Raw genomic sequence first — 23245 nt, 5'->3', positions numbered from 1 at the left:
ATTATTATTGTTATTATTATTATTATTATTATTATTAATAATAATAATAATAATAATAAACATTTCCTGGATGCTGAACGTAAAAACATGGATGTTAGAGAGTTTCTATTATTATTATTATTATTGTTGTTGTTGTTGTTGTTGTTGTTTTTATTATTATTTAATAAACTCCTGTGTCTGCGCGCTCTCCTCGCTGTAGCATCAAAATCAGCATGCTGGAAAAATGCGCCCCCACCCCCGTCGGCGCATGCGCGGTTCTGGCAGGAAGTTCCCGCAGCCTTACGACCAGCTGATAGATCAACAACCGAAGAGCTGGACCTCCGACAGTGGCCTACGTTTCAGCCCGGGAGCGCGCGGCGAGCGGGACAGGTAGGTGCGCGCACCGTGTCGGTGTTTAAAGGCGAGCCGGTTCTGAGCAGAGTGTGTTTTGGGTCGCTGGCGATACGGTGTCCGTTTGGGCGCTGCGGGCCGCTTTTGTTGGCCCGGATCCGGCTGGTGGTCAGAGAGCCGAGTCCGTGCCCGAACACCGGGAACGCACCGAGCACCGAGCAGCGAGCAGCGAGCACACACCGGCCCGGTGCTGCTGTCAGTCTGGGGGCAGCTGGAGGGGCACAGTCTGAGCAGATGAGCGGTGGGACATCCAGACTGGAGCCTGAGTGTGAAACGAAAGTGCTGCGTTTACCGTCCATATTCTACCCCAGCGAGTCACCCCCCCTTATACACACACACACACACACACTAACACACACACACACACACACACTCTAACACACACTAACACACTCTAATACACACTAACACACTGTAATACACTCTAACACACTGTAATACACACTAACACACTCTAATACACTAACACACTCTAACACACACTAACACACTCTAACACACACACTAACACACTCTAACACACTGTAACACACACTAACACACTGTAATACACACTAACACACTGTAATACACACTAACACACTCTAACACACTGTAATACACACTAACACACTCTAACACACACACACACACACTCTAACACACACGAACACACACTAACACACACGAACACACACTAACACACTCTAACACACACTAACACACTCTAACACACACACACTCTAACACACACTAACACACTCTAACACACACACACTCTAACACACTCTAACACACACTAACACACACTAACACTCTAATACACACTAACACACTCTAACACACTGTAATACACACTAACACACACTAACACACTCTAATACTAATATTCCTGCACTTATTCTATAATAATATATAATATCCTGTTATTATACGTCATATAGATTAGATTAATTGATCCCAAAGAGAAATTAATTTAATTTCTATTTAATCTATTTAATTAATGTAACAGTATAACAGTAAATCATTTTGCTATTCATTACTTCATAATAACAGCCCAATAATTACAGTAGCAGATTAATCATTATCACATAGCTAAATTATTTATGACTGTTTATGTTTATATATTGGTTAGAATGAACTCATAATGAACCATATGTTTAGCAATAATGTCAATGCGTTATCATTATATATATATATATATATATATATATGATTTGATACACAACGTAGCCCATGCCTCAATGTAGATAGTTAATAATTATTAATTATTTTCATAAATTAAATATTTCATTAGTAAACACTCGCTTAAGTTGTATAGTTTATTGGCTGCAAGTATGTAATTATGTAATAATTAATCATTACATGGTGATAAAATAATAATAATAATATAAAATGGGAGAAATATTACTACATTATAATAATAATTATGAATAATAATGAAGCAAGTAATCAATAAATGCTAACTGCTACCTGTTCTCAAAAAGTGCTACCCTAATATTTCTGACTGTATATCAGGGAGGGAATGGAGTTCTATGTAGTTTGGGGCTCTTAGATGTAGGCCTAACAGTGTGTGACACTACCTCCACCATGTTTACGGTGCTCTATTACAGCCAATGGAGCTCCTCTTCCGTTTCTTCTCAAATCAAGGCCATTAGCTGGGAGCTAGTCCTCCCTTTGCTGCCGCAACAGCCTGTACTCTCCTGGAAAGGCTATACCCTAGACGAGGGACCATTGCTGTGAGGATTTGGTTGAATTCAGCAGTTACAAGAGCACCAGTGAGGTCAGGTGCTCATGTTGGACGACTGACATTGGATCAAAATGCCACTCACTGTTGCTCACTGTCAGGGGATGGATTCAAGTGTGGTACATGTGGTACACTGTATGGACAAAAGTATTGGGACACCTGCTTATTCGTATTAAAAGGAGCTGATTCTTCTTCTGTTGGAGTAACTATCTCTACTGTCCAGGGAACAAGAATGCTTTCTAATAGAGTTTGGAAAAGCATTGCTGTGAGGATTTGATGGCATTCAGTGAGGTCAGGATGTTGGATGATCACCACCCTTACTCATCCCAGAAGTACTGGATGGAGCTCCACCACCATCATTCCAGACAGGACAGTTCTTCCACTGCTTCACCGCTCAGTGCTGCTGGGGGGCTTCATACCCCTCTACTAGTCCACGCCTGGCATTATTAGGCAGCATGGTGCCCATAGCCTTAGTAGGTGTTTATTACATTGGTATTCTATTGGCAGTGCTTCTCTACAGGACTAGACACACTGTGTGTGTGTGTGTGTGCATTTGCACATCTGTGTCAGCAATGGGTGCAACCTAAAGTAGCTGAGTGCATTCATTAGAGGGGGTGTTCACAAGTCTTTGGACATATAGCATATGTGGAACAAGTGCTCTATTTTAATGGTAAGTGGCGGTGACCAGCGGGTCAGAAGACCGCAGCCGTGTTTGCAGAGGTGCTTAGGTGTGAAGATTAAAAAAAAAAAGGTGTGATGAGGATGTTGAGCTTCTTCCTTTGAGGCCTCCTGCTGTGCTGGGAGAGCAGAGTGCATCCTAATGCAGCTGTCCGTCACCCTTCTCCTTCGCTGGACTCGGAGTGGGTGATTAAAGGCTTTAGGTTCTTCGCTATTCGGGAACGCATTTGTGCTGGCAGGCCCCTATTTATGCGGCTTGCCCTACAGGACTCCCTGTATCTCAAGTAACATCGGTCTTCCAGGGCATGTTCGGTGTCTCCAGGCTAATTGGAATAGTTGGCGGCTTCAGGACGGCTACTGAGGCTGTTATTAGCTATGCTAACATACTTCAGGCCATGTTTACAGACACCAGTGAGTCATATAGAAACCACATCACCAGGTCTATTAAGAGACTATGGAACACCTCCACATGGTCTGAGGAGGGTGTGTGATGATTTAGGCCTGAGTTTAGCACCATGCTGATCCATGCATGTCTCGTTTTCATTACTGTTTAGCTGCATAAGGGCTCGGTCTGATCTACTGATGTCCTGCTCGGACTACCTTTCAGGCCAGCGTAAAGAGTGTGAATACAGTGGTAGAGGAGCTTGCAGACATGCTGATTTCCTTACAGTGGTGGCGAATGGAACTAGGCATCGGTCGCCATGACTACCACACAAATACAGCCCCTATTTCATTTCCTGCCCAAACCCACGGGTGAAGCTACTCGTGTCTTCTGAGCTTTAACTGGAACGTGGACGATGGTGAAATAGTGGCAAATCTCCAAAAAGCTTATTTTCTATGGGACTACTTTTTGCTGCAGCATGTATCCCTCCGCCATTTTAATGATATGCGGTTCTAAAAGCAGGTTCTAGAGCCGAATTCCTCTCAGAATTCTGGTAGAACAGTGTCTCAGGCATCGGTTCACCTCCACCTGTGAACCTTCGTCTCTCTCTTGCTCTGTTTCAGGGTCCGAGGCTGTGAGCACACTTCAGCAGTGAGCAGAGAAGGAGACTCAGAGACTCCGTCCAGCGCTTGGGTCGCTGTGGTCAGAGACACCGCTTCCCCAAACCCCGAACCCTCCCCTCACCACCCTTCCTCCACAATGAGCGCCCGTGCGAGTGGGAGGGCCAACGGGAGCCTGCCCCAGACCAAAATCTGCCAGTTCAAGCTGGTGCTGCTGGGCGACATGGCGGTGGGCAAGTCCAGCCTGGTCCTGCGCTTTGTCAAGGGGCAGTTTGACGAGTTTCAGGAGACCACCATTGGAGGTGAGGAGTGTAATGTAGCACGTGTGTTAGTGTACGGCTGCCGTGGCTCTTAACGACTATCATGGACAGCCTGTAAATAGCAAGGGTGAAGTAAACTGCACACAATAGTGTATTAAATAGTGACCTGTTATTACACTGTTATTACATTATTATTATTAAACTATTATTACACTGTTATTAACCAATTACACTATTATTACACTATTAACCAATTGCACGTTTATTACACTGTTATTAAATAATTGCACTATATTGCACTGATATTAATAACAGTGTAAAACAGTGTAATGGTAATATCAGTGCAATAATAGTGTAATTGGTTAATAACAGTTTAATAATAGCATAATGGATTAATAACAGTGTAATAACAGTGTAATTGGTTAATGTCAGTGCAATAATAGTGCAGTGGATTATAAGTGTTAACCAATTGCACTATTATTACACTGTTATTAACCAATTACACTGCCATAACCTATTACACTGTCATTACACTGTTTTCTTTTTAAATAAATAGTTTATATTAAATATTTAAATACATTTATTTTTATTATTATTGTTTTAATATATCATTATTTTTTTTTAAATTATACTTCTAGCCTGGATGAGTTTTTTGGCCACATTGTGCAACAGTATGAGGTTTGAAATCTGCCTTTTCTCTCACACTAGCGGCTTTCCTGGCTCAGTCGGTTTGTCTGGACGACACCACGGTGAAGTTTGAGATTTGGGACACGGCCGGGCAGGAGCGCTACCACAGCCTTGCCCCGATGTACTACCGCGGAGCGCAGGCAGCCATTGTTGTGTTCGACATCACGAAGCCGGTAGGAGGCGGAGGAGAAATCCATTCTAAATGTTTGGCACCTGAAAGGGAATTCTGAACTGAAATTTCATTGTTTGCAATTGCGAATTCCATGTGAGAGGAAAGGCTACATCGCATTTCATATTCGCCTATTCGTTTCATATTTAAATTTCTACAAAAATGAATCAAATCAATTTCCTGAATTCTTTTTAGAAACCCTCGACTGTTTCAGTTTTAAGTTCAGGTTCAGTTTCAGATTTACTCAGCTCACATTTATTCAGCTCAAAATCAAATTTAACTTTCAGTCTAGAGTTTAGCTTTAGGTTAAAATTCAGTTTCACTTCATATTAGTTTATACAGCATCACAGTGGTCAGCAGGGTGGTGGAGAGCTGGGTCAGGCAGTACCTGGACAGCACTGTTGGAACTGGGCATTTCAATACGTGGGAGAGAGCTGGAGAGAAAGCAGAGAGGGAGGGAAAACAAAGGGGTTAGGAAGATTGGGGGAAATACTGGCGAGCTAACACAGCGGGAGAAACTGAGCTAGAGGGTAGGCAGGCAGCAGCAGCACCCAGCCAGGAGCAAACTCAGCAGGTAAAAGGGGAAGTAGTTTAGGAAAAATACATAATCAGAAATGATATCATTTCTTGAATCATTTCCTGCAGATCTGTTGAGTGTTTGTGAGATCAGAGGTTTACTCTGCCATTATCAGTTGATAACGTGTCCCTCGTGACCTTCAACCCGCTGTAGGAGACGTTTGAGCGAGCGAAGGCCTGGGTGAAGGAGCTGCAGAGGCAGGCAAGTCCCAACATCGTTATCGCTCTGGCGGGAAACAAGGCAGACCTTGCTGACAAGAGACTGGTGGAGTATGAGGTGGGGTCCTCAAACTGTTGGAGCCTTTTAGCTAACACTGTTTTTATTAATGCTATTTTCTTAATATTATTAGCTAATGCTATTTTTCTCATTTTAGCTAACACTGTTTTGCCAGGGTCATTAGCCTTTTAGCTAACACTGGTTTGCCAGGGTTATTAGCCTTTTAGCTAACACTGGTTTGCCAGGGTTATTAGCCTTTTAGCTAACACTGGTTTGCCAGGGTTATTAGCCTTTTAGCTAACACTGGTTTGCCAGGGTTGTTAGCCTTTTAGCTAACACTGGTTTGCCAGGGTTATTAGCCTTTTAGCTAACACTGGTTTGTCAGGGTTATTAGCATTTTAGCTAACACTGGTTTGCCAGGGTTATTAGCCTTTTAGCTAACACTGGTTTGTCAGGGTTATTAGCCTTTTAGCTAACACTGGTTTGCCAGGGTTATTAGCCTTTTAGCTAACACTGGTTTGCCAGGGTTATTAGCCTTTTAGCTAACACTGGTTTGCCAGGGTCATTAGCCTTTTAGCTAACACTGGTTTGCCAGGGTTATTAGCCTTTTAGCTGACACTGGTTTGCCAGGGTTATTAGCCTTTTAGCTAACACTGGTTTGCCAGGGTCATTAGCCTTTTAGCTAACACTGGTTTGCCAGGGTCATTAGCCTTTTAGCTATCACTGGTTTGCCAGGGTCATTAGCCTTTTAGCTAACACTGGTTTGCCAGGGTCATTAGCCTTTTAGCTAACACTGGTTTGCCAGGGTTCTCTCAGCTCTTGCCTTCATTTGAATGAATAAAGGAACTTTATGGAGGTTTTATTATTTATTGACGTAATTATTATATTTTATTATTATGACGTAAAAAGGCAGTGTCGCTTACCCCTCACTCTTGTGCTGCCGGTACAGGAGGCTCAGACGTACGCTGAAGACACAGGCCTGCTGTTCATGGAGACCTCCGCCAAGACCGCCATGAACGTCAACGAGCTATTCCTGGCCATTGGTGAGCTCCTCTTTACCTGCCACTGACCGATGCTGCGTTCCCACATGAGCTTCTGTTGGAAGAATTCTTCAATTTCTCACGTCAGAAAGTCATTTATTGAATAATAAATAAACACACACTATGTTGGAAATCATACTCACATATCCTGGCTGTGCCTCGGACCTTTTAGAAGGGCGTTTTACGAAGCTCCTGAAGAAGATCCTACAGATCCTCACAACATTGGGAGTAATTCCTGAAGGCATAGAGGGGAGGTCTGAGACGTTAGAGCAGCTTTAGAGTGCATTACGATTAAATGGGTGACACCAGACCCCCCCACATGGATCCAAAGGGTCTGGGATGTTTACCAAATGGAGCAAATAACCTATTCATAAAGACTTTTTTAAATGATATATTATGATACCTTTTATTTATGTGACTATTGTGTCCTGTGGAGTGGATACTTTTGGCTATTTGTTCATGTAAATATGAGGTGAGAAAGATTTAGATAAAAAAAATAAATGTAAGAATGTATCGATTTAGAAAAGGAAGAAGTTTTATGACTTAGAAGTAAATCAGACTTTTATTTATTACACAAAGCTGTTAAACCTGGTGCGCATTAGTGACACCTGGTGGTTAAAAGCATGAACAGCTGCTACTCTATCCTTTCCAACCTTTCAGATTTTAGGCCCCGCTTGGATGGTATCATCATACATCCCTCATCAGTAGTACATAACCATGATTGAGTCAGGGTTATTAGATGAGCCAGTGGGATATAGGGGGGTGGTGGTGTGGGGTTTGGGTGGGGTGGTGTGGGACATCCCTCTCCTCTCCTCTGCTTCCTGTGGCTCTTGTGCAGGGGTTTGATCTACATATTAGGCAGCGAGTGAGCAGTCAGTGTAAGAATCTGGGTCAGAACATCTCAGGCAGGTCTTGCGGGGGGTGTTCCCAGTATGCAGTGGTCAGTCCTGTATCATGGGTTGCGTTGATGCCGATGGAGCCTCCACCATGCACCTGCTGCTAACGTTCTCGTGGTCTTGTGGAGTCTGTGTGCCTCGACGGGTCGGTGCTGTTTTAATGTTCTGGCCGGTTTTGCCTTCCTTTTGTCTCCGCAGCGAAGAAGATGCCGAAAACAGACACTCAGAACCCCACGCACGCCGCCCGACACCGAGGGGTCAACCTGCAGGACCCAGACGCCCAGTCCGCCCGAAGCTGCTGTGGGAACTAACTGCCCACCTACAAACCCTGTCATCTACATCAACAACAACAAGGGAGACCACCAACGCCCTGTCCTCCCCATTCCCAACCCTACCCCCTCCACCCTACCCCCTCCACCCTTTCACCTCCGCGACTGGCATGGAGAGAAAAGAGCGAGAGAGAGAGAGAGAGAGAGAGAGAGAGAGAGAGAGAGAGAGAGAAAAGGACAGCTTGTGGATCCCTCACCGATGCCAGGAAGAGAGGGAGAGGTCTGACGCAGAGTGAAGGATCGGTCCCCGGCCGGAACGCTTGTCCTCTGTGTAGTGTCCAGCACTTAATCGTAAAGGACGTCCCTTTGTTTTTGTGTTTTTTTGTTTTTGTTGTTGGTGTTTTCTTTTCAGATCTTTGTCAATATTCATATTCGATTGATTATGCAAGCAGTGTGGGGTTAACGTCAGGGTGGCAGAGCAAGAGGAGAAGGGGAGGGAGAGAGTGGAAAAGGCTAAGGGGAAAGACCTGGACAGCGAAGGAAAAGGAGGCCCAGTCGTCCCCCTTTTCACCTTCGGTCCGAGGATGTCCCCCAGACGTCGACAAGAGATGGTTACAAGCCTGAAAGCCTCGAAGACGGATGAACTCGCCTGCAGGGCATCTGTGGCACAAGTAACCCCCTTCTGACTTCCCCCTGGAGCACCCTCAGTGCATCCCATTGACCTGTTGACCACCCCTCGATCCTCCCCCTGCTGGCCGTCTTTACCTTTACGTAACATCCGTCAGTTCTTGACCAACAAGCCAACAAACGTCTTCCTGACCCCTTCCTTCTTCCGGAATGCTCTCCATCCAACCGTGCCCACAAAGCTGTCCACGAAACCTGCTGTTGGGGAACGCTTTTCCGCGATGGTCACTTTTCGTTGTAGTCGGCTCACGGAATACTACAATCAACCGACCGTCCGAGTGACCGACCGACCAACCAACCCACCAACCCCATCCGTAACATAGTTAGTTAGTGCTAATAACATTTTACCAGAAGCTTGGTAACCTTTTTATTTGCCGCGCGAGATGACGCGAGAGTCCGGAGCCGTTCTCCTCTGCATCTCGGAACACAGAGCTCACACGGAAAGAAAGATTTCGATAAATTCGATAAAGCGTCCGTAATCATTCGCTTTTCTTACGCAGATCTGATTTCTGGCGAGGGAGGTCCCACCTACCTGAAACGTTGCCGAAAGTCCCCGAATGGTTTGGAAAAAAACAGAAGTGCCTACTCTCCGTTTTTTCCGTGTTCTTTGTTTTCGGGCTCGCTAGCTGGCGGATTGCCTCGACGTTCCCGGTCCAGCACCCAAAGCACCTAAACTTTGGGGGTGGGCCGATATGGCAGAGATATTGTATCGCGATACTTGGATATTTTCTCGATACGCACCAAGTTTTCCGATATTTTGCCTTGTGGTGGCAGATGTGCTGCGCTACATCCGATCAAATGAGACTACCGATGCTGTGTTCATTAGAAACCGCGTTGGTTAGCTTAGCACTAACGATCACACGCCATATCGCCCACCCCGGCCTTCCTAATCTGTGATTAGGCGTTTTGGGTCCATTGGTAGCTGGAACAGAAGAAAACTTAGGGAATTTACTGGGAAAACTCCAGTAGCCTCCAACCTGATGTCCATCAGCTGCACCTGTAGCGTATGGACGATCACCAAGACCAACGATTTTAACGATTTACAGAGAAGCGCCTGGAAAGGATCGTCCAGAGCGATCATCCCCACGCCGCAGACGACGCTGACTCCTCAGGTTGGGGAGGAGTGTTTCCTTTAAAGACTTGACCGGGATCCTAAAGCGTAGTGTTTCTTCAAAACCCTGACCTGAGGCATATTAATAACCCACAGCACCCTCTGGTGGGTGGAAGAGAGAAGTTCTTTGTAGTGTCTTGTTTTAAGGATGCTGTTTGTTGTCGAGAATTTTATGTGTAAGAAAAAAAACAAACAAGCAAACATGAGAAGTTTTATTTGAAGTTGGTTTAGTTGGTAAATTCATGGGTTGCCAATAAACTTTTATGGTCATTTAGGGAATGATGATGATGGTTAATTATGATGATGCATCGCATAAATGGAAGTCATTTGTCATGTCTCTTACAATCCAGTTTATTTTGTGGGATACATTTGATCTCCTGTAAACACTTCTGTGAACCGAAAACGTCAAATAAAAGCTGTGCTGTTCTGCTATGAATGGAACCGGTCTCTGGCCTCTTGCTTGACCTGCAGAACTGGCCCTCGGCTCGGCTTGGCTCTCGGCTCAGCCCTCAAAAACGCTCGCGTGGGGAGCTGGCCATGGAGAACCAGTATCCCACTGACCTCTTGACCACCCCTTAATCCTTCCCCCGATGCCACATGCATGCCACATTCTGTCCGAGCCCGCCCCTCGCTCATTATGAGCCTGATTTAAACCAAGATTATTTTAGTAAGTAGAGCATTAAAATGGACCTTTTTAACTTTTTATTATTTATTTTTATTTATTCATACACCAACAATGCGAACCATAACCCACAGGTCTAAACATCGGCCAAACAGGCTACAAGAATGATGTCTGTAGGACTTTCCTCTACTCTAATATAAATGGACATGGTTTCAGATTATAAAGTACTTTATTATTAAATATACTTTCTTTATATTGAAATTATAGCCTTGTTAAACTACAATAGGCCGACAACTATCATAATTTACATGCAAAATAAACCCATGAATAATAAAGGCCTGTAATAGCCTATCAAACAAACTGCCCTCTAATTAAAACTCATTAAACAGGCCACAGGCTGCTACTGCTGCACGCGATCATTTCACATATTATCATATCATATATTATGATCATCATGCCCTCGCTTTACGTCACAGACCATTTCCTTAACCCCCGACCGGGCTCAGGCTCAGGCTCGGGCTCAGGCTCGGGCTCGGGCTCGGACTCAGGCTTGGGCTCGGCGTTGGTTCTAAAGGCCCTATTAAGGTCTTTACCCGTAACGTCCGTCAGTTCTTGACCAGCAAGCCAACATTTGTCTTCCTGACCCCTTTCTTCTTCTGGAATGCTCTCCACCCAACCATGCCCACAAAGCTGTCCACGGAACCTGCTGTTGGGGAACGCTTGATTAATGCTGCGCAGATACCGTATCGATACTGGCACCTGCGCACAGTATCGTATCGGCATTGAAGAGCACCGATACCATCAAGCACCTTTTTTTAGTCATTTAAATAAAGCGTAGTCCACATTCATATCATTTGCAGTGTCACCATCTTACCCATGTTAGCGAGCTTCTGTACAATTCTAATAATTACTAACTCTTAATTATTATTAACTAATTAATAACTGTTCAAAATGCTAACAGTCTAGCTATCTTGACTTTTCAGCAGGCTAGCATGTTTTTGGACGTCGACACAAGCAGAACGATACAGCTGTTCAGCGACTGTTGTTCTTTAATATCACTGAAAGCAAACAAAGGAAAGTTGTCAAACAGAGGCCGTGAAAATAAAAGCGTACATTTTAAAAATAAATCAAAAAAACAATCCACACAAAAGAGGAGTAATTAAGAGATACACACAAGATGTTTGGAAATGAACTAAACATTTCTCGTAAGCGAGAAACTGAGTAAGAAAAATACACGTAGACCTTTTCCACCAAGCGGGCTGTATGTAGACACTGGACGACAATTATTTGGAAACGTCCCTAAAAGCAAGAACGTTACAGATTGGGGTCGATAACAAACACATACGCAAAAAGGTGATAAACGTTTTTTATATATAAATTTATTTCAGAATTTGTACCCCTTTTCTCCCCAATTTAAATTGCCAATAACCCAACCCGTATGTATACCCCCCCCCCCGACGTGCGCAGCCTGCAACACCTCTTTTCCGAACTGCCGCCAATGCAACGTCACCAGGCACCAGCTAGCAGGCACCAGTGACGGCCAGCGTCGCACTAGTGTGATGGGAGGGGGGAGCTTTACGGAGAGGGAGAGGGAGAGGGAGAGGGAGAGAGAGAGAGAGAGTTGAGGCCAATTGGGCTCTCTCAAGGCCCCGGCTGCCAATGGCTAGCAGCGTGATCGAGATACGAACCAGCGACCCTTTGATCATGGTGACAGCGCCTTAGTCCGCTGGGGGCCCGAGAAATTCGAAAATTCATACCGGTGGTTCTCAAATCGGAGTCGGGGGTTGATCAGCCAAGGCAGGTTAGATGTGTGAGGTTTGCTTCTTTGGTCCAACTTGAGCAAAGGTTTCATGACCTGTTAGCCTTGAAGCTTCTGCATAAAAACAAAAGTATGTGGCAATTCTTTGTGGACATTCCATTACTGGAACCTGCAGTTGCAGGTGTGCCACAGGCAGCTGTGCCATCAGTCCTGGCCTAGAGTGCAAGGACTGCTAGTGCATATATATATGTCCAAATGTCCATATTAGCTATGTTTGCGTCGTAGCTCCAATCTAAAACTACAGAGATTTCAGAGATTCCAGAGATTTACTTTTTAGCCTTGTTAGCATTACAGCTGCAATCCAAGACTGAAGTCTTGAGGCTCGTCCACAGATATCCATCATTTTTTTACCCCGCTAACCTTAAACTACAAAAAAAATTAAAAAAAGACACCCCCAAAAAAACACATCAAACATGTCTTGGCTGGTCAACTGCATTCAAGCTGAGTGGGAAGTGGTGGAGATTTTTTTGACAAATCGGTCATTCTTCAGTAAACCCTATACCTGGTACAGGTGTGCTGAGAGCTGTGTCCCAAATGAGAACATGGACCAGCTGGAAGGCCCAGAGACCTGACCAATACAGCTAGCTCTCCTCGTCTTCGGGTGCGGTGTAGATGCTCTGGTTGCGTCGCTTGATTCTAGGTGTGCCGCACGTGGGACTGTGGGTGCCCTTGTTCTCCCCGCTGCAGCGCTTGGGCACTCTGGCTGGCGGGGCACCGCCCTCCTCCTCTGAGCTTGTCTGGGAGAGCCCAATAGAAGAGGACGATATGGAGCCAGAAGGTGGAGGAAGCCTAAGAGCCAAATGGGAGGACAGCTGCTCGTCCGTTTCCGAGTCGGTGCGAGGGGGCGGTAGGATAAGCCGACCTGCGGCCTCTCGCGGGGGGCTGCTGTCGCTGTCCTGAATTCCAGCCGGAGCTTCGGGGACCACTGCGTCGGACCCTTTCTCCTTGTCCTCTCCACCGTCTTCTACCTCCTCCTCCTCATCCCACTCGTCCTCGATGGTGATCTCATCAGGGTTGTAGGAGCTGGAGAGTGCGGAGGTGTCTGTGGGATACTCGCTCGGCTCTTCCACGCTTCCCGTGCTCCGGTTGTCCTCGTCGTCCTCATCTTCAGAGGCCCCTCCCTCCTGTGCTGCAGGGCTCTGCCCGCCCTGGCCAACCAAGGCGTAGATGTCGGTGAGGCTGAGGGTGGCGCACAGCTCGGTGGTCTGGGGGTTGGTGGCGTAGGCGGGCTGGGCGTGTGGCTGAGGGCGAACGGGGTCGTACGCGGGGACGGTCAGGCTGAAATTCTCTGGGACGCTGAGCTCACCGCTCAGGTCGCTCACCACCTCCATCATCGCCTCCTCTGAAGCGCTGAAGTCCCACCTGGAAAGTTTTGGGCATCAATGAATTACAAATAATCTGGATCTATTCATACATTAATAACACCACCATTTACTACCCGTCAGATGATAAAGGAGAACATCTGAGGGGTGAGTTACCGTGGGTGAAGGCCGTTGTTCTCCGGGGGGTGCCACATCCTGGGCGAGGGATTCTGAAGGTGATTCGTAGCCTTCAGGATTGCCAGCCACTCTGGGTCATATTCCAGTTGTTCAGAGGAGCCGGGTCTGTCCGCCACCTCCACAATCTGGAACGTCAAAAACATGAATGAAAAACTGGAAAACGAGCCGATTCCAAAACCCCAAAACTGTTACATCACAGTCTACACAAGCCCCGCCCACTAGAGAAAGCCCTAGTCCAAGCTGGAGAAACAGTAAAATGCGACGGCGACTTCGGGAGAATATGGTTTTGGTGATACTAGAGAGCAGCTCATCACCTGCAGACTCTGCTAGTTATGGGAAAACGGGTTGCGACGGGAACCAGGCCTTGTGACCAATCTGGGGGGGGAGCGGGGCAAACAGAGACCCCTCCTCTCCTCTCCATCGTCCGCTCCCAAACCAAACCAAAGTTAAACTCACATCAGACTTGAAAGAGCCAGACCTGGGACAGCAAGTTGGGTGACGCTAAAGGCTTGCTAACAGTCGGCAGAGGTAGATCAGGGGTCTTACCTGAAGGAAGTCTCTGTAGGGAAGACATTTGTCAAGCGAGAGGAACCTGGTGGTCTTAGGAGCAGCGTTTCCTTTGGCCTACAGATAAACACAGAGTCGGTCATGAGTGCCCTCACTACACATGTACAGCGCGTTCTTCCTCCAGCAGGCCAATAACGAGAGTCTCGCCCAGGCCTTATGGGAGCTGCCGTACCTCGTGCTGCATCAGGGCGGCAAATTTGACATGCAGATGTGCCGAGAACCAGTAGCTGGGCTGCAGGTGGTGGAGCAGCTCGGCGGCGGCCGGGCTGCCCAGCGTCCCGGAGTCCACTTCCTCGCGCAGGAACCGCTTCTTCCGCAGCAGCTCCTCCGTGCAGCCGTAGTGGTAGATGCCCCGCGGCCAGTCGTGCGTCATGAACACGTCCACAGGCATCCGGATCTGAAAGGAGAGGATCACTGGCTCATATTCCTTTGCGCCACCTACTGGTGCATGGAGGCATTGTCCAACAAATAAATAAATAAAAGTCAGGCTTACCTGTTTAAGCTTAAAAACGTCGCTGTTCCTGATGTGGTAGACACTGCGCAGGGTTTCTTGGGTGTACGGTGGAAACTCATAGTGTCCTGAGAACAGATTAACGAGAAAGTAGATTGAGATTATTTGTTTATTATTATTATTTATTTGATTATTACACACATTTATAAAAATAAAAATTAGCAGTAGAGGTTTGGCGATATGATGATTTTTTTTTTATCATGATAAATGACGTTATCGTGATTCGATAAAGGGGGGGAATGGTGGATATCATCAGTGCATACAGAACACTGACTCACTTTAGATGAAGGGCAGCAGATTTGGAATTTTCTGTACCGTGAAATGCCTTTAAATATCGTGATTTTATTATTTATTTATTTTTTTACCACATCGCCCAGCCCTACTTGGCGGTAATGGCTCCAAGACTGAGCTGTGCCACTACGCCAGTGTTCTGGCCCTAAATCTGAAACCTTTTGAGCCTGGTAGAAGAAGTGTGGAGTTTCCTCTGCCCTCACCTTTTCTGTAATCGTGAGATTTGAAAATCCCCGAAAGGCCGCCGATCCTCACTCCTTTGTAGCGAACGACACCAGCATAGCCTGTAAAAACAAGGAGTGCCGTCTTACTGAACACTGGAATTAGGGCCTGAGCTGACAAGATCAGTCCAAATACGCTGAAGATCAAAGCTCTAATGAAAGATTAGGGGTCTCCGAGTGGCTCAGTGGTCTAAGCGCAGGTTTGAATCCCAAGCCATGCCGCTTTGCCATCAGTGGCCGGAGTCTGAGAGAGCACAACCTGCCGTGCTCTCCCTCATTACTCCAGAAGCGACACTGGCCGGCACAGGAGTCTGTTGCCAGCACTAGTGGGCGCTATGAACGGGTGGGTTAATGGGCAGTAGCAAATTGAGAGAAAAATTATAGGAAGATTGACAATTTTATAAAATAAATGATATATAAACATATACAATTCTAATTTTAAAATCTGTATTGTTTACCAAAACATCTGCCAGATTCTTGTATTTGAACGGCGTGCTTACAGTACATACACATAGACTCTTACCCAAGTAGTATATATTGGGAGCCACCCAGCCTCCATAGGGAAGCTCTTGCAAATGGTTTGAAGCTTCATGGTTTCCACCAATAAAGATGGTCAGGACAGGGGCCTTCTTCTCTCCAGAGTAGTACCTTTCACAGCACAAAGCAAAAAAAATACATCTGCAGAAATCTCCAAATTAAACATCTAAAAAACCCCAAACATTTGGATAAAACCTTACTTGTAAAACGTCTGCATCTGCCTGTACTTGGCCGGCACGGCCATACACTTCATGTCCCCCTCGTTCCGCACGGCCTGGAAGTCCCCGCAGCACAACAGCAGGTCCACCTTGATGCCTTCCTTGCGCTCCAGGTGGCCGATGGTCTCGTAGATCTTGTCCAGCTCGCCATGGCAGCAGCCTTCCACAGCTATTTTCATATCTGGAGATGTCGAAGTCCGGCTTTCGTTTATAAAACACTTTAAAAGATTCGCTAATAAATCGCTAAGGTCTTCTTTAGACACAGTCTTATTACATCCAGGCCTTCTGGGTCGTGCATATCCAGCAAAACCGCTGCGTTACAGTGAACCTGTTGACATGACTGTGGACAAAGGTCATGTTCGGTCAACGTGTAAACATGGAAGGGTTCAATATGGCAGTAATATTGAACATTGCAGGTAGAATGGGAGGCTCTGGAGGGGTATTAGGCCTCCCAGCACTGGGCTAAGGAGCAGTGGAACTGGGTTCCTGGAGCAATGACATTACACAAGATCACTGAGTGCAATTGAATGCAATCTAATCCTCACAGCAATGTTTTAACATTCAGCCTTTTAATCAGATTAAAGGGTGTCACTGCAGAAATAGGGGTATAACTCTTCTATAAATACAAAATATAAATTATTTCAGAATAAAACACTGCAGGACACTCCTGGACATTAAATCCAAACACATTGACTAAATGTTTGGCTCTTCACGTTTATGAAACAGCTAAACGTCTCACGTTCATCCTCAAATTGAAGCTTTGCAGCAGAAATGTTAGGTATTATGTCCTTAATGCGAGATAAACGCTGATTAACTGGTGGCTGAATGGCCAAGAAACCGGGACGAGGCTCAATGTGGCTTCATCGTGGAATTCCCCGTTCCACCTTAAATAGGGCAGCAGTAACACAGGCGGCAGGACGGACGTCAACCTGGAACTGCAGCCGGATTTAAGGTGGACCGGCGAATCGAGTAACAAGCCCACGACATGTTATTATACTGCCGATTTTATCGCCATATTAAAACAGTAAGTACGCAAACATCATCGCTGACATTGCAACACTTAAACACACCCTGTTTACACTCTCTTACCGGCCTTTATGTCGTTAAAAATCCCGGAATGATCAATCTCGAACCCTCAGCGCTTCCATTTACCCTCCATACACTCGTACACTTACCCAGCGCGCAGGCGCACTCACCGCGCTTTACGAGGTAAATTCATTTTTCCGGCCACAAGCACTTTCCACTACGATTATTTTGGTAAGAATTATTAGAATCAAACTATTTTGCTAACTTTTCCCAAAGTTTAATTAAATTAAATTAAACGTTTTGTTTAAAAAAACATTTAAAAGCATTTATTTTATCCTATATTGAGCTTTTCTTTGTTTTGTTTGCCCTAAAAAGTTGCCTTACAATTCATATCGGTCACAAAATCTTCATAAGAGTCTTCATAAAAGCATAAAAACATAAAAAACAATCCTAAAAAAATGTCAATTCTCTTCTTTAGTCTGTAAAAATTCGCGTTAGCTTCACAAAAGTCCCAAATAACGAAAATATTTCTTCTTAATTCACACATATATTCACATACAGATAAATATGTACACACACACATATATATATGTGCTTATATTTCTATATTTTCATATTTTTATATTTTATTCTTTAACTTAAATGTAACTTATTCTATTTTTTTATTTTATTTTATTTTTCTTTTGCACTTTTGCACTTTACTTCATTAAGTTAAGGTTTAGTTAAGTTTAAATGTAGATCTTTATTGTACAGCTTTGATGTGGGCAGACTGTCATAAAAGCATTTCACTGCAAGTTATACTGTGTATGACGATGTATGTGACAAATAAAAATTTCACACACATTTATCTCAAAAGAGTTAAAAAGAGCTTCATACTTTGGTTAGAAATTGTTAATAAACCCACCAAAAGCTTAACATTAATCAAAATAACTTCATCATTTGGTCAAAAGAAGCGTCAAAAATATTATAACGTGGTTAGAAATGCTTTATTAAAATAAATATCTTTATATTGATCGTAATAACTACATAATAACACCATTGTTTTTACACCTTGGTTAAAACGCTTAAAAAAAGCTTAAATTTGATCAGAAAAACTAATAATAATATATATAATAATATAATAATAAATATATAACCTTTTTATTTCTTAGACAGAAAGGTACAGATACACTCCACTGAAATGTAAAATCATGAACTGTTAGCCCCTGTGTGTGTGTGTGTGTGTGAGAGAGAGAGAGAGAGAGAGAGAGAGAGAGAGAGAGAGAGAGAGAGAGTGTAAACACTGCCTGACTCTCTGTGAAGGTCGGCGGTGTGTGAAGTGTGGAAAGTGCCGCTGGTGTTCCCCGGCTGCTCGGACACAGAGAGATGGCGTGTCTGCTGGAGGCCCCGCTGCGCATCAGCGTGCTGTCCGTGAGTCCGAGCCCCTAAATCCCCCTCTAAACCCACTGCTTTCCGCGCTTACCGCGGCTCACACCGGCGACCGGAGCCGTTTAACCCGGTGCGGCGTTCTGGCTGAAGTGAGGTGAAGCGAAGTGAAGGCGTTTGTGCGGGCTGGCGCGGTTGGACCGGGTCGGTCAGGCGGAGTTAGCTGGCTCGCTAGCTCGCTAACTCAGTCACCGGCGGCGCTGGCTGTGCCTACAACCCCGAGAGAACCGTGAGAGCTCCGGTCCGCGGACCTGCACCGCCCGGCAGCTGTCTTCTGATACGTCTGTAGACCGAGTAAGACGTTCAGGGTCGCGGTTGTTGGGTCACTTTATGGGCTGCTGTTTAGCCATGTAGCTGGCTGGCTAGCTAGCTAGCTGCTCGGCTAACAGGCTAACAGCCCCAGACTTGGCGGCAGCGGTGCTTAAAGAAGCCCAGGCTGTCTGCTTCAACACGCGGGGCTGGCTCGATGTGTGTGGGGGTGCATATAGCGAGAGGACCGTGTGGCTAACCCCAGCCGAAGCCTGCCATGTCGGGCTGGCTAACCGGCTAACTCGGGCTAGCCGCTGGAAACGCCCCCGTCCAGCTGGGTCCTTCAGGTGTAGCTAGCGAAGTTCCTCCACCCAAACGCGAACTTCTTAAGGTGGAACAGCGTGTTTAGCGGGGTCTGCTCGGGCTGATCGCTGCCTTTTCTAGTCTTTTCCAGCTTCTTCGGTGTTTGTTGGGTGGCTGCACAGCCTGACAGCTCCGCTCCGGAGAGCTAGCACTAGCTAGCACTAGCTAGCACTAGCTGACTAGCTCTACATCACCGCCGTGTGTTTTGACACCTGTTGGCACGCGCGTAGCTACCGGTGATCGATATATCAGAAATACACGATATAGACAAAAGTATTGGGACACCTGCTCATTCACTGTTTCTTCTGAAATCAAAGGTGTTGGAGTAACTGTCTCTACTGTCCAGGGAGGAAGGAGGCTTGCTGCTAGATTTTGGAGGAGCATTGCTGTGAGGATTTGATTGCATTCATCAACAAGAGCGATAGTCCTAGAGGTCAGGATGTTGAAGAAGAAGGAGGAGGAGGATGATGATGATGATGATGATCACCACCACCACCCCACCTCATCATCCCAAACTCCCCACCTCATCTCAAAATAAAACAAAAAGGTCGCCGGTCCAACATCTTTGTCGACGCCTGCCGTCCCACCACCTCACATGGCCTTATCGAGCTGCCCACAATTGGCTGCCCTGTGTTCTGCCTGTGCAGTCTTATCCATGCCTGTTCTAAGAGCTTCTGTAGGGTTGGGAGGGGCTAAACTGCTGTAGGCTGAATAGGGCGGGCGTATGCAAATGAAGTACAGTATGCAAATACTGTGACATCACAAATACAATAAGCTCAAACCGGGCTGCTCTTGCCGCCTTATGTCTTATTACCACTGTCTCCACTCAAGGTGGAGGAAGGGTGGGGTAATTTACCTCATTGGTCTAATACATACTGGATGCGTTATCCAGTGGACTATGAAAGCTAAGAAGTCAACGCCTGCTGATCCTGAGGCGCCTGCTGATCAGTCGGGCTGGCCGATGTGATGATATTTATCATTATCGTGGTTAATTACATCACAATATGGCCCAAAATACTCCCCTAGTAGCTGGATTCAGTGCAGCGTTGTTGACAACCTTTTAAGTAGTCTTCAAATTACACTGCAAATGGCAATAATCCGGGTCCAAGCACTATGAGCCGTAATGGAGCCAATAGACCACAAATGATTGGCTGTGTTTTCGGAAAAGTTGGGCACCAATTACCCAACCCATACATATTCTACCTCTGTCAAATGCCTCCGACACTGGGACAAACGCCACGTCCGACACCTGCAGGGCCAGCCAGCACCTCTTTTTCCGAACTGCTGCCGACATGCTTGAAGGAAATTGCTCGGAGGCCAGCATTGCATTGGAGTGATGTGGGGAGAAAGCACCATCCACCCACCCTGGAGAGGTCAATTGTGCTTTGCAGAAAGCTGGCAGCGTGACTGGGATTCAAACTAGCGATGCTCTGGTCATAGTGGCGGGGCTTTATTCCGCCGGACCACTTCTGGCCATTGGCCATGTTTCTTTATTTATTATGTTTTTTTGAAAATGAGAATTTCGGCCTAGAGCTTGACAACTGTGTATTCTGGCCATCAGATTAAACGACCTGCCCTCAGACCCTTAAGTATTGTGAGCGTAAGCATGGTCAGCACGTCTGAAGTGGAAATTCAAGCCCCCCCTGTTCAGGCCGTCATGCTTATGCCATGAGAACACCCCTTCGGGTGGTCAGATGAGTCAGTTCCGTCTGCTGGTCCTTCTGGAAGCTTCTGGTCCCGCCCGTGTCCGCATGTAAACAGACTTATCAGGTGTCAGAGCCTCATCTTGTGTCTGGGAAGGCTTGAGATGTGTGGATCGGAGGTTAACAGTGGGCCGAATCGGGGTCGCCAGCATCTGTTCAGCGGGTTTGGGGTTCTGTGGGCTGTTAGGTGCTCTTGCCTATATGTGAACTTCGCTCATATGGGTTTTTTCTCTTTCTGGCCATGCAGGAAGTCACAGCCACCAGTCGCCATTATGTTGACCGGCTCTTCGACCCCGACCCACAGAAAGTGCTGCAGGGAGTCATGTGAGTATACGCAGCGGTTTGATTTTAACGTACGTTCGGCGTACGTTTCCACGTTTGCCTTTTTTCCCCTATAGGAAAGAATAGAGTCACAGTTCATGCACCTCGTCCACATATAATCCACCTAGCAACGCCCTAGCAACCACCTTGAATATCATAGACACCACTTTGCAACAACCCTAGCAGTCATCAGATCAGATGGGGCAGATTCTTAACACCTGGGATGTCATCACAACTGCCTAGCAACCGCATAGCAACCACTCAGAGCAACAAACCACCCTTCCTTGGTACTTTTTAGGAACAACATTGCAACGGCCTTGCAGCACTGCAGCAATTATCTGAGATACCATACCAAAGCAATGGGCTAACAGCTCCAGGACAACCACCTGAGCATAGCTTAATCTGCTTTTTTTCAGGGAATTATTTAGCCCCTAGACCCATCTGTGGTAGTGAACACACACACACACACACACACGTGCACCAGGGGCAGTGAGCACACACATACCCAGAGTGGAGGGCAGCCAACTCCAGCGCCCGGAGAACAGGGAGGGTGAAAGGCCTTGCTCAAGGGCCCAACAGTGGCAATTTGCCAAGCCCGGGTATAGAACCCACAACCCTGTCATCAATAGCCCGGAGCTCTAACCGCTGAGCCACCAATGCACACTAAAAAAGGTGAAGTGACATCACTATTGGAGTTACACAACAATAATAATACGCATAATTCATATTTCTAAAGGCAGAAGAATGCAATTGCTGCACCATTCATGTATCCATGTTAATGGATTGTGTATGTTTCTGGTTGTGCTGTGTATGTGTGTGTGTGTGTGTGTGCACACTAGCATGTGTGTGTGTAGTGGCAAGGATCTCCAGTCTTTTCATCTTTATTTTTAACTCTGAGCTCAGGTTACGGTGCGCCGTCTGCCCACTACCTGACTGCTCCGGCAGTACTTTTCCACTGGAGTAGGCATACGCTCGCTCTCTGACCTGGTACCAGCCGAGCTTCTCGCGCCCGTCTGAGATTTGCATGGGCTTCTCTCGCAGCCATGCCAGGTTGCGTCTATCAGTCCTGCGTCTGTTGTGAAAGCCAGCATGTTTGAGTGGCAGGGTGGAGTCGTTTACCAGCTGGGTGTGCCAGTTGGACTGACCTGTGGTCTGTCCTGTGACTCGTGTTGAAACTGGGCCAGGGTTCCTGGCTCAAGGCACCCTCATAACTATCTAGTATCAAACAGTTTCTGTAGTTGGGTCCACTTGCACTAAGTGGTCTCCAGCCCGAGTGCTAGGTTCCTGCCCACTCTGGCAGCTCAAGCCCAGATTTAACACACCCCATTCAGCCAAGGCCTTGTGACTCACGTTCGTCAGAGTCAGGATTCCTGCCACAAGGCGCTTTCACCCCTGTCGTGTTATGGCCCTACATAGGGCTGAGCGATATGGTAAAAAATACTATATCACGATATTTAAAGACTATTTATTATGATACATGTAATCACAGACTAAACACATTAGTATCAGATTCTTATAAACTACTATCAGATCCTCTCCTCTACTGAATACAGTGATTTATACTCAACTTCTGCTGCTCTTCATCTAATTACACTGTTAGTAATGAAACCTGCAGCTGATCAGTGTTTATTAAGCACTAACAGTCTCCTCCATATGATTAGAGAAGCTTACTGTTATCATGGTAACAAAATGTATCACGATACGATAAAATATCGTCATATTGTCCAGCTCTAGCCCCATGTACGGATGCCCACCAGGGTCAGAGATGAGATGATAATGATGATGATGATGATGATTATGATGGGTTGGGCTTAGATTGGATCCATTTGAGATTAAGTTTGACCGAAAAGATGGAGCCTAATTGAAAAGCCCAGCCTGGTCTCAGTAAAAACACATGTACAAACCCATTAAGAGCCCACCTGCCTACCTGGGAGCCACCTGGAACCCACGTGAGCCCCACAGGAGCATGTTGGCTGGGTTGTATCAATGTGTCTTCTAAGTTGTAGATCCGTGGTCTCCCGCCCACCTTAGCAAATCTGACTCCGCCCATTCAGCCAGTCCAGTAATCTGATTACTTCTGAAGGCATCAGGTGGGGTGCGTTGGTTGGAGACCAATGGGGGTTGAAGATCTGCTGTGGATATATGGGCTGCATGTGAGTATAAATAAA

General features: G+C 46.1%; 3 protein-coding genes across 7 annotated transcripts in view; 2 read left to right on the top strand and 1 right to left on the bottom strand.

Moving 5' to 3' along the window:
* The first annotated feature begins 246 nt into the window (after positions 1-246).
* rab5b (RAB5B, member RAS oncogene family) lies at positions 247-10146 on the top strand. 2 transcript variants are annotated; one of them, XM_072686622.1, is made up of 6 exons: positions 247-369; positions 3800-4098; positions 4765-4916; positions 5643-5765; positions 6655-6748; positions 7840-10146. In XM_072686622.1, exons 1-6 carry the CDS (start codon positions 248-250, stop codon positions 7950-7952), a joined length of 903 nt encoding a protein of 300 aa, XP_072542723.1. In that variant the 5' UTR covers position 247; the 3' UTR covers positions 7953-10146. The 2 variants fall into 2 exon arrangements, with proteins under 2 accessions (XP_072542723.1, XP_072542724.1); XM_072686623.1 differs by having other exon boundaries at positions 327-373.
* A 1249-nt stretch (positions 10147-11395) lies between these two features.
* On the bottom strand, positions 11396-17174 carry dbr1 (debranching RNA lariats 1). 3 transcript variants are annotated; one of them, XM_072685280.1, is made up of 9 exons: positions 17080-17174; positions 15973-16330; positions 15759-15883; positions 15218-15298; positions 14706-14791; positions 14385-14609; positions 14192-14269; positions 13625-13770; positions 11396-13508 (listed from the first exon to the last, which is right to left on the bottom strand). In XM_072685280.1, the coding sequence occupies exons 2-9, from the start codon at positions 16167-16169 to the stop codon at positions 12728-12730; spliced, it is 1719 nt and encodes a 572-aa protein (XP_072541381.1). In that variant the 5' UTR covers positions 16170-16330; positions 17080-17174; the 3' UTR covers positions 11396-12727. The 3 variants fall into 3 exon arrangements, with proteins under 3 accessions (XP_072541381.1, XP_072541380.1, XP_072541382.1); XM_072685279.1 differs by having other exon boundaries at positions 15973-16171; XM_072685281.1 differs by having other exon boundaries at positions 15973-16191; positions 17080-17169.
* A 1145-nt stretch (positions 17175-18319) lies between these two features.
* Positions 18320-23245, top strand: part of armc8 (armadillo repeat containing 8) — a 17866-nt gene continuing 12940 nt past the window's right edge. For both annotated transcript variants that reach the window (XM_072686618.1, XM_072686619.1), the window contains exons 1-2: positions 18320-18426; positions 21004-21080. In XM_072686618.1, the coding sequence (XP_072542719.1) occupies positions 18382-18426; positions 21004-21080 (122 nt within the window). In that variant the 5' untranslated portion in view covers positions 18320-18381. The remainder of the gene's footprint in view (positions 18427-21003; positions 21081-23245) is intronic.

This window comes from Salminus brasiliensis, chromosome 8, assembly GCF_030463535.1.
Source record: "Salminus brasiliensis chromosome 8, fSalBra1.hap2, whole genome shotgun sequence".
Taxonomy (NCBI): domain Eukaryota; kingdom Metazoa; phylum Chordata; class Actinopteri; order Characiformes; family Bryconidae; genus Salminus; species Salminus brasiliensis.
This window is presented reverse-complemented; position numbering and strand designations above follow the sequence as displayed.